Source organism: Mycetomoellerius zeteki, unplaced genomic scaffold (assembly GCF_001594055.1).
Source record: "Mycetomoellerius zeteki isolate Tzet28-1 unplaced genomic scaffold, Tzet1.0 scaffold110, whole genome shotgun sequence".
NCBI lineage: Eukaryota > Metazoa > Arthropoda > Insecta > Hymenoptera > Formicidae > Mycetomoellerius > Mycetomoellerius zeteki.
Window position 1 is genome coordinate 94,699 of NW_017256018.1, and position 11,796 is coordinate 106,494.

The window sequence follows — 11,796 nt, forward strand, 5'->3', positions numbered from 1 at the left end:
AATTATCTGGAGCGATAATTTATTTAAGATTTAATTCGCTAGCAGTTAAAAAATAAACTAATAAATTTAATATATTATTACGAATACGTTATTTTTCATTCGTAATTTTTATTGTAAATGAACGAATCGTACTTAACATATTATTTTTTAATTTTGTTTGTTTAAGAATTTTTATCAAATTTCGTTTAATTTAATAGGTAATTAATACGCTCAACGTGGATTAAAATTTTTAATATTATAATACAATTCTATTTATTTTTAGTATAATCTTTCATGCGTTAAACAATAAAAAATTAATAATCGATTGGTTTTCCACAAAATCAGATAAGTCAATTTTATTTGTAATTTAAGTTATGGCGTCAAATTGTTCTATATCAGTAATGTCACATCGTAAATAATTTTATTCTGACAAAAACCCAACAGAAAACAGGAAATCTAAGAGTTAACATTAACATTTAACATTTGCAAAGAATGTTTCTGTTATTAAAAGCAATTTGTAAAATTTTGTAAATAAAAAGTGAAGAAATGATTGCTTTATACTTTATACTTTAAATAATACTCCCTTTACCTTTATTTTAAAATAAAATTAAGAAATATATAAATAAAAAAGTTAAAAAAATAAATAAATAAATCGATAAATAAAGTTAAGAAATATATAACTGTAAAATAAGATATGAATAAACTATTAAATAAGATATGAATAAAATATATGAATAATTAGATATATTAATGTAAAATATTATAAAGCAAATGTATAGGTAACATCCCGGTAAAAAATTTTTTATACATCAATACAATGAAAAAAATGCACGTAATTTTACATGGAAATTACATGTTTATGACTGGAAAATTGCCTAAATATGATTGGAAATTTACAATTATATTTATGTAATTTAGATAATTTTCCAATTATGTACATGTAATTTCCATGTAAAATTACATGCATTTTTTTCAGTGTATGTATAAATATGTATAAATATGTATAAACATACCTAAACACGCATAAATATTCATAAACATGTATAATTATTATACAGAGTCCGCCAAAAGTCCCGGGCCGGCTGAATATTTCAGAAAATATGCATTTTTGTGAAAATTTACGTAAAAATGAATTCTTATTGCAAAAATGAAAATAAGAGGTACAACCTCCAATGATTTTGATCTCGACGAATGTTACCCAGGACATGATCCTGAATAACATTCAAGAGGTTTTAGCCATCGATTGGATATCTTGCCTAATACCGGCGGTACTGTAACTTTCAAGTCTTATAACTCGAAAAGTACTTAATGAAAAATAACTTTATTATAGCGTTTTAGAAAGCTCTTGACACCAGCTATTAAATTCTGGCATCAAAAATAGGGGGTCCATTTAAAAAAATTAATTTGATCTTGACCTGACCTTGGTGGCGCCACCCAACGTCAAGCGGATGTGATCAGTGAATAGATCTTTTAAAACCCTACAACTTTTGTCTGAAACATTTTTCTCAAAAATGCATATTTTCTGAAATATTCAGCCGGCCCGGGACTTTTGGCGGACCCTGTATATGAAATTGTCCATACATTTTTCTTTTTTTTTATAAAATTATTTTTTAGTGTACTAAAAATAATAATGATATTGAGAAAATATCAAAAATAATTAATGAGACAATTTTCGCATTGTTTGTTTTAGAAAAAATCAAGTTTGGTAAAATGTAAAAAAATTAGCTCATACATGACTATGTATAATTTTATATACCATTATATATAAGCAATCTCTTTACATTTCTCCAAACTTGATTTTTTCTAAAACAAACTATGCGAAAATTTTTCTTTTAATTATTTTTAATGTTTTTTCTCATTATTATTACTTTTAGTACACTAAAAAGTAATTTTACAAATGAAAGAAGGATGTATAAACATGTATGGACATATCTCATACATAATTATATATGTTTATAAATATTTATAAATGTTTATGTATGTTTATACATATTTATACATATTCATGCATGGAAAATTTTTTACCGGGAATTGTATGAAATGTCTGCAAGAAACAAACAGTCATGAGATTTTTATTTTCTTTTTTAAATAGATTTATAAATATTGATCACTGGGATGAACATTAGCTTAAGAGCATCGAAATGTCAGTTCTGTGATTATGACTTCAGTCGCTACTAATTAGTTATAAACGACATTAGTTATAAATGACATTTTGCATATTTCATTTCAATTCATTTTTTTCAATTCATTCTCGTTAATTCACTGGGGAATACTGAGACAGTAGAATCATATTGTGTAAAAAAATTCATATAATTCCATTTAAAAAAACGAAGTTAATCTTGAAATCTCCGAAGCGCCTCCACCTGGACAAAAATTATTATCACCACATGATAGCCCCATTCACATCGTGTAATTTTGGTTATATAAATTTTTCTCTACACCTTGTAGATTAGAAGATATTTCAGGTAGTAATATAATTATTGGGACACCCTGTATATGAAAAATTCTTAAAAAAATGTAAACCTCGGCATTTCTAAAAAGTGTTCCAATTAATACTGAAAATTTGAGAAATTTTTCAATTTTCAAAAAATTATTCTGAAAAAGTATATAAAAAAATTTGAAAAAAATGTTTACTAGAAATGTACATACATTTCGCATAACATTCATAAATCTTCGACTTTTGAATTTGCCAAGAAAACAAACGTATTTTCGCGAAGATTATTTTGTCGTCACCAAGTTTACTATTTATTTTCGGAACGCGTAGAGTACATTCTCGCGCATAAACGCGACACTAACGACATCTAGCTCGGACAGTCTCGATCAAGTCTTCTTGACGTCGAATGATTAGATTCGTCCTTTTCGCCTGCCTGTTGTTTCCGTCGTCGTTTCCCGTAAAATTGCCGCGATTGGCAGGGGAAGAGACGGAAATGTCAAGAATGCTCGCGGTGGATTTCGAAGTTTTCGGCATCGTGCAAGGTAACGAAACTCGTCCGGCGATTCTTCAATTATCATCGATTTTTCCTCGATTACTTTATTAATGAATTTATAATCTTATTTGTCGAAGGTGTCTTCTTCAGGAAGGTGAGTAAATCAGCGCATGTTTATCTGGAAATTAGACGATGATTATTTGAGGCTGCCGGAAATGTGATTGACACGATTGTGGCGATTCAAGCGAGAACCTTGAAGTTTCTGATTCACGACATCTATCGGGTGTCCGACATTAACCGATCTAAATGTTCGCGTTATCTACTGTAAACATGAACATACATCCTTCTTATCGATATATTTAATGCGATTATTTCTTTTACTATTCTTTTTTCCCTCTTTTTCGATGAACGAAATCTGAGATTTTAGCTCATCTTTATAAAAAATATATTAACACACTTATAAAAGATTTTCAAGCTTTACGAAATTAAAATTTCTTTATATAAAAAAATGTTTAAAAAATGTTATTAAAAATTAGCTGCTAAAAATAGACATGAAAACAATATAATTTTATTTATATATTTTAATAATTTATTTATATATTAATTTCTAATTAACAACAAAATTGAGACTTCGATTCTTTAATTCGTAGTATTTTTTTGCGATTTATAGATTGAAAAAAAAATACTGTTTGACGCAAATTCTAAAGCTTGAAACACACAATTGAAAAGCACAGACAATAGAAACAGGAAATAACAAATTTCAACCTATAATTTATGTAAGAAATTATGTATGTCAAAATATAGTTTCACTTAACTCACTTAAGCTAGAAACACTTAAAAACCAGGCTGTTAAAAGTTACTTTTTCGTTACTGTGTCGTTATTTTTTATAATAAACAATTTGATAATGACGTTGCAATTTTTTATGACGATAACGCTAACTAACCAATATGCTAAGGTTGTACTAAGGTTGGAAAAGTCACTTTGAAAAGTAACTGTCATTGTTACGCGTTACTCACTGAAAAAACTAAAAGTAACAAAGTAACAAAATAATAACTTTCAAATTTCGTTACTAGAAATTGTAACTTAATTACAATTACTGTTACTAAAAAAGGTAATTACGTAAAAAAAAAGTAACGAAAATGGTAACTTCGGTACTCTTTTTATGTAACTTATACAACCCTGATAAAAACATAAGGCAATAAGACTTAAGCAATAAGCGAATCGACCAATCGCATAAAGTACACTGAGAGAAAACGAAATAGTTGTAGCAACTATAAATTTAGCAACTTTTGCAATTAAAGTACCTGTAACTAGTTTTACAAAGTAATAGAAACTAAAGTAGTGCTAAATATTATAAAAATATAGTCACGATAACAAATTGTATATATTAATTGGTAGTGAAATAATGACTCAACTACATTGAGTAGTTACTTGGACTTCATGCAAATAGATATAACAATTACATTTTTCTAGTTTAGACAAAAATTTTTAAAGTGTCGCTCAGTACGAGTAGTACGCGGCTTTGTCACCAGAGGGACGTAGCGAAGTTCAGTTTCTCCTAAGAAGGAAACCACTCAGCTTACGATAAAAGGCGCAGCGTTGGTTTCAAACTTGGAAGACAAAAATAAATAAGAAATGCATACACAAATTTGTAACTATGTATTATAAAGCTTTAATAAGAACAATAAGTAAATTAAGTGAACTAAGAAAATATAGTGATATTAACCATTTATAAATTGATTATATGAACTGTGATTGGCCAATTCGCTCACTGCTTACGTCTTACTCCTTACGTTTTTTTAAGATGTTTCTGGCTTTTAAATGAACGTAAAATCAAAGTATAATACTGAAACTTACTTATTGCAATTACTTGCAATAAGAGAGAAAATTGTTAATCTCTGTTTATAAGAAGAACAAAGATATTCCGTCAAGACAAGACATTCCGTCTGAAATAAAATAATAAAACAATTTAACACAAAAGTTACTTTATAACACTTCTATAACACTTCTACTTTATAACACTTCTTAACACAAAACCGAGTTTCATCTGCTTTCGGAAATATCCTTTATCGTCGGAAAACTTAGGCATATTGTCTTGCTTGCGGGTAACAGTACACGCAGAAACGCGGCAAAGAGCTGGGTCTGAAGGGATGGTGCATGAACACCCCGAACGGTACCGTAGCTGGCCACATGGAAGGAACAAAGGCGCAGGTCGACGAGATGTAAGCCGCGGACGCCTCGTTGATACGAAAAAGTCATCGAAAATGCCAGATCGCTTCCTCTTTTTTTATTTCAGGAAACAATGGCTTCGCCACACCGGAAGCCCTCAGTCCCGGATCGATAAGGCGGAATTCCGTAACGAGAAGGAAATCTCGCAGCCGTCGTTCTCCAACTTTGAGATCCGAAAGTAGAAGCGTTCTCCAATTCTCGAGAACGAGGAATAATAATACACGCATTAACGTTTAAGTTTTAGAATTATTTAAGTCGCGTCTGATAATAAAGATATCCTATTTAAATAAATGTAAAATGTAGAAAAGTATTATATATATTAGTGTTTGTAATTCAAAACATTATATCCAAATTTTTTCACCTTTCTCCAAATGTCATCTATCATAGCATGAAATATTGGGAAATGAATTAAGAAATGTTTTTTAATATTGCAAGAAACAAAAAAGCTTTAGCAATAGAAATATTCTTAAAATATTTTCGTGAATTATTTTAAAATATTTTAATCCTATATATAATGTATTTTTTTAATATTTTAAAAATATTTCATGCTGCATGGGATCGAAAATGAAAATCTGCTGAAATATCGTGAATACTTTTATCGCATTCAGGAAATGCTTTTTATACTTTTGACATTTATATATATGGATGATTCACTCACTAGGTATTTACCTCGAAAAGTCATCGAGGAAAAAATTTTCAGGTAATTATCGCGAAAGAGACAATTTGTTTTTCATTGCTGCATTAGAACCTTTTTTTTCGCTTTCGGTAAATTTTAAACATATTTTATTTCACTTTAAATACAAAGTGTACATACCAGTTCAACTCTTTAAAAAATATAATAGATTTAATGGCTACGAGTAGCAAAATAAGTCAAAGCTTAATTAGCATCGATTAGATTATACTTTTAGAAAAATATAATTCCTGTTCCAGTGAAAAAGCTTTTAACAGTTGCAGAATAAACATTTTACTGAGTGATTAAAATTCAACTCTATTTTTTTCCAGAGCGTTTAATTCTTTAAATAAATTTTCCTTTATCGCGGAAAGATAGAGATCTTATCAGAAAATTGCAAGAACGTCCTTCGTGAAATGGTCGACTAATCGCCTCAATTTCTAAACTAAAATATTCTCCAATTACTGTCTAATAAAAGACACAAGAAAAAAATGTTTTTTACTGAAGTATTTAAAATTTTATATACAGAAAATTATTTTGTTATTGCAGAAAATTTTGACATTCCAGGAGGGGACAATCAATTTCAGTTTCCCAGAAAATTACTTTGATGATCCAACAAAATTATTTTTAGATCTGTAGATATGCAAAATGTTAAATTTTGCATATCTACAGATCTAAAAATAGATAGTTTTAGCAAAAATGTTTTTTCACTGAGAGAAATCGTTTTGTACGTACATCAAAATTTTGTTGATATGTGACTAACAAAAACGTCCGTACTTTTTTATTTAAAAATTGTATTTTCCTAATCAAAATTTAATTATTTTAAGCAAAATTTGATTAGGACAACTTTTAAATGAAAAAGTAAGGAAATTTTTGTTAGCCACATATCACAACAAGATTTTAGTTGTACATGATTTTTCTGTGTTCCGTGTGCTTTTACTAGACAATAGCTCGAGAAGATTTTATTTTAATAATTGAGCAAAATTTTAGATCTTTCCACTCTTGGAAAAATTCACTTTTATAGAAAACTTAAAAAAATACTTAAAATTTACTGTAGAGAAAATCTAAGAAATAGAGGTAAATTTGAACACTTTAAACTTTTCTTTAAAGTAATTTTAGAACTTCCTTAAAAAACAACTGAATAAAATTAACACGCTGTGCTAATTATATTAAAGTCATCCTTGACAAATCTTTACATACTATATTTTAAGTTATTTTTGGCTTAACTTTTTACACTCACTTTTATTATTAATTACCTCAAAATTTTTTAAGCAAACTCTTAATTACTTTTAAAACCTTTAACTTTGTTAAAAATAAATTTTCCCAAGGGCATGGTGAAAAGATCTTACCCAAATAACAAAAAGTGTCTAAAATCGGGTCGTAAAACGGTTTTTTGCGACTAAAAGACGACTTAAAGACGTCTTATGTCACAATTTTAGACTTTGTACTGTTTGGACAGATTTTAAATTTAGATTTTAGATTTTTTTTAATCTTAGATTTTAGATCTTTCACGATGGATCTTTTCATGCAGTGATGAGAAGAGGGTCGCTTCAGTCCGAATGTGGCCGCACCTTTGCGAGTACTCGCAGAGTGGGTATGACACGCGGAAGTGGAGGAGCGACTCGCACCAGCATCTCTCCGCGAGTTCCTCTCGTTAGTCGGCGATCGCGCGGCGAACGACACGGTTCTCGATCGTACATCTCGTGTGAATTTTCCTCCTTCTTTTCCTCTTTCCTTATTACGTCGAAGAATTACATCCTCTTCGGAACGCGAACACGAGCTCGCGAGGATGCGCCTGAATTCCTCATCCAGGAGTCTCGCACGTCTTCGTCGTCGTAATTCGATCCCAGCTTCGTGATCGATCTCGATCAGGTTACGACAGAAGAGGACGATAGAATTCGCGCCGCGAATAGTATTGGACGGGTAATTAATAATGCTATGATCGGCGGAGGAGAGACGGAAAGAGGTGTAGGAAAAACGATCAGCATGAGATGTTTCGAGAGCTTCTTCAAGCGCACCTGGCGACCGCAGCAGGTGCATCAGGTAATTAAAAACTAAACTTTATAGTTGTTTTCGCGTTATGACCCTGATCCGGCTTTATCACTTCAGAAATGTGTCGATCGACACGTCGGACCTATACTATTTTGATATTCTATTCGTGATTGCATCACCGAACGATGTATTGTATTGATACGTGCTATCAGGTACGATAGTCGCATACAGAAAGGACGGTTCTGCTAAAGTAAAAATTAGGCTAATATAAACTGCACTAAAAAAAGATATAGTCAATTTTAATAAATTTAGTTCAATACTGCCAACTAAACATTTACTTACAGTAAATAAATATTTGTTCAGTAAAAAGAATGATTGTTAAATCAAATTAATTGTTTTTTATATCAAATAAATATATCTTTATATTTAATAAATATTTAGTTGGCAGTATTCAATTAAATATTTATTAAAATTGACTATATTTTTTTTCAGTGTGAGAAAAAAAATTTGTTCAACGAACTAAACACATTTAGTTGTTTGCAGATTTGGTTTTTAATTCAACAAATTTTATTTAATCGAATTTAACCAAGTAGATTGTTATCTACTTAACAAGTGTTCAATATTAAGCAAATTACGGTTAAATTCAATTAAATAAAATTTGATGAATTAATCAAATCTGCAAACAACTAAATGTGTTTACTTAATTGAACAAATCTTTTTTCTCAGTGTAGATCTAAAAATAATCATGTTGGACTACTAAAATAATTATGTTGGAAGCATGATGAGATATACGATCCTGGACAAGACTTTGACATTCTGGCATTAAGCTGAGAGTCTAATAACACAGGACTACAAAAAGACATTTTTTTTACCCAGAAACGGCAGTATGTAATCCCAAAGGTTTTTGGCATGCTAAAACCAAATCCGTAGCCAAAATTGTTCCATCACACGCGTCAGGTTTCCGAGATATTCTAATCCAAAAGTTCCAAAAAGACCTATTATTTCGAATTGAATTTTTAGATTAAATTATCTTGTAAATCTGATGGAGTAATTTTGGCTATGGACTCGAATTCGACATGAAAAAATCTAAATAAATGGGTCAACACACACGGTGACATGAAAAAAAAATTAGATGTATTGCAAATATGTCCACCGGCCTCCAGACGATATGATCAATATATAGGTCAACTTTGCACACATTCACTAAATATTGACTACATTCAATATGAATAATTATAATTATTCATATTGACCATTATTGACCATCTGTCTGGAGACGCCTTAAGGCCATACTTGCAATATATCTAATTTTTTTTCATGTTACTGTGTTGACCCATTTATAATCATAGATGATTTTCGTAGATTTTCTCATGCCGAATTCGAATCCGTAATCAAAATTGCTCCATCACATCAGGTTTACGAGATATTTTAATCTAAAAATGCCCGAAATAAGCCTTTTTAGCACTTTTAGATTAGAATATCTCGGGACCTGACGTGATCGAGCAATTTTGACTACGAATTTGGTTTTAGCGTGCCAAAAACCTTCGAAATTACATACTGCCGTTTCTGGGTTAAAATTCATGTCGGCCTATGTAATTATTTAGATGATCCAACATAATTATTTTTAAATCTATATTTGACTAAATTTTTAGATACTTCAACCATATTTCTTCTGCGCGTTTATTAGATCAAATCCTTAATCCTATTCATATTATTATTATTGAGTTTTCATGCGTTGGTCCTATGAGATTTAATAATTTGTTTATTTACATCGCCTGAGAAAAAGACGCTGTCATACATATGCCAAATTTGCGAGGGATATTACTAAGACCTCGATAGTCTAACTGGTAAGGACACTCACACGAAATGTAAGAGATCCGGGTTTGACTCCCGGCCCAGGTAATATTTTTCGCAAATAATTAAATTTATTTACAGATTCTACTAGGTTAAGATCTCTCGAATAGATGTCTATTGAGCATCAAAATTTAATTTGTGATATTATTTCAGTAGTTTAGCTGCGTTTGTAAAAAGTCCGGAGAAATTTCGGCGCGTAGTGAATAATGCTACAAATATGGTATATATATGCAAGTACATATATAGTATATATATAATTCACATTCGAATTATTTAATAAGCAATTAAGATCTAGCTTCGACCGGCATTAGGCCTAATTCATATTATTACTATTGACTTAATCCTATTCTTTAACAAATAAATACGAATTAAAAAACGAATTAAATCGTTTATTTTTTTCAATTTACACTTTTATTTTTATTTTAATGTAAAATTTAATGTATTAATACTTTTTTAAAATATTTTATAATAATTTTATTTTATTATTCAATCTTCGATTGGTTCTGGACGACGATGTTTTAAATACGTATAAAACTTGTAAATGGAAACTGCTTCAGAAATAAAAAAAGAAGATTAACATTAACCAGCTCCTTCATAAGAATTTTATCACGAAATAGGTGTCCTCCTCCATTGTTAAAAGATAACAAAGTCATGTATTAAGTATTATTACATGCAAATTTACTAAAACGCGTAGACATTTCGCAAGAACGCCTAAACCACCGAAGCTTAGCACAACTTCCGTTATTTCTGAATACGTCACAATGACTATGATGCTTCCTACGTGAAAACAAGACTATTTTTGCATTTTTCATATTTTTTTTCCTTGGCTGTTGCTGTTGGTATTTTTATTCAAAAATATTCAAAAATTGTCCAAAATACATTTATAATAAAAAAGAAGAGAGATTTGCAATAATAACGATAAAATAACATTAATAACTTACAAGAGAACCGTCGGAGCCATCCCTTACCGATTTTGATGAACTTTGGATATGTTGTAAATAGAATGTACAGTATAAAAAAATATTAAACTCATATTTTTTTTATCAGCGTATTTCAAGGTTAGGTTTAGGGACTAAAACACCCCCTCGAAAAAATATATTAAAAAATGTTTAATACAAAAGTTTTTGTGCTCTATAATGGTGTATTCACTTTTTTTTAATATTAAATTTTTTAACTTTCCCCCACCCCCACTCATTAATTTTCACCCCCTAAACTTTGAGATACGCTGATAAAAAAATATAGGTCTAATATTTTTTTATACTCTACAATATCCAAAGCCCATCGAAATCGATGAGGGACGGCTTCGACGATTCTCTTGTTAGTGCCTTCTGCGTCAAAATGAGATTATTTTTGCATTTTCGTAATTTTTTCTTGGCTGTTGATGTTCTTATTAAAAATTTCAAAATATATTTTCCAATAAAAAAAGAATAGATTTGCAATAATAACAATAAAATATATTTCTAAATAATTTTCTGCAATTTTCGATCAAGTCGCTACATCCTTAAGATAATTTGAAATGTGGTCTACCTACAATTTAATCATCGCAATAAAAATTACAATGAAATCAATAACTGATAACCGATAAGAGACAACCGATTAGAGTTATCCCTCGTAATTAACAATGCAAACGTAGGGGAAGGCTATAATGATTGGCGCTGTATTAATAATTTAAGTGCGCTTCAATTTACATACTAAAATAATTATTTAATACGTTGTCACTATAAAATATAAAATCCACAAATTGAAAAACATTGAAAATATTCGTATAAAGATATTTCTTCATTTTTATACGAATGTTTCCAATATTTTTCTATTTGTGGTAGAAAATTATTCAAAAATATATTTTATTATTATTATTATTAATCTCTGTTCTTTTTTATTGAAAAACATTGGGAACATTCGTATAAAGATGAAAAAACATTTTTATACGATTGTTCCCAATGTTTTTCTATTTTTTTTAATTATTTTACAAATCTTGTATAATAATTTTGGGAAATATACAATCTATTTTATTCTTTGTTAATAAATAGCTAATTAATGTTTATTTTCTAAAATTATAAAGTTTTTTAAAAAATGTTCCTAATAAATACCTACTTTTTACACTCACCGTATATCGGAACACGGTTATTTATGGCTGGGGGGCA

The 11,796-nt window shown here is 29.5% G+C and overlaps 2 protein-coding genes across 4 annotated transcripts in view; both read left to right on the forward strand.

Moving 5' to 3' along the window:
* Positions 1-2,786: 2,786 nt before the first annotated feature.
* Positions 2,787-5,432, forward strand: LOC108725846 (acylphosphatase-1). 2 transcript variants are annotated; one of them, XM_018453109.1, is made up of 4 exons: positions 2,787-2,955; positions 3,044-3,060; positions 5,041-5,129; positions 5,204-5,432. In XM_018453109.1, the coding sequence occupies exons 1-4, from the start codon at positions 2,820-2,822 to the stop codon at positions 5,316-5,318; spliced, it is 357 nt and encodes a 118-aa protein (XP_018308611.1). In that variant the 5' UTR covers positions 2,787-2,819; the 3' UTR covers positions 5,319-5,432. The 2 variants fall into 2 exon arrangements, with proteins under 2 accessions (XP_018308611.1, XP_018308601.1); XM_018453099.1 differs by having other exon boundaries at positions 5,020-5,129; positions 5,204-5,425.
* A 2,046-nt stretch (positions 5,433-7,478) lies between these two features.
* Positions 7,479-11,796, forward strand: part of LOC108725823 (uncharacterized) — a 13,182-nt gene continuing 8,864 nt past the window's right edge. Inside the window, exon 1 of one of the 2 annotated variants that reach the window (XM_018453065.1) lies at positions 7,479-7,849. In XM_018453065.1, coding sequence (XP_018308567.1) covers positions 7,745-7,849 — 105 coding nt within the window. In that variant the 5' untranslated portion in view covers positions 7,479-7,744. The remainder of the gene's footprint in view (positions 7,850-11,796) is intronic. The other variant, XM_018453074.1, reaches the window with a different exon arrangement.

What these genes read in the sequence shown, in the direction of transcription:
- LOC108725846 (XM_018453099.1), top strand. Translation starts at nt 2,820, where the DNA reads ATGATTAGATTCGTCCTTTTCGCCTGCCTGTTGTTTCCGTCGTCGTTT. An exon ending in AAGGCGCAGGTCGACGAGAT is followed by an intron (nt 5,130 to 5,203) that starts GTAAGCCGCGGA and finishes TTTTTATTTCAG; the next exon opens with GAAACAATGGCTTCGCCACA.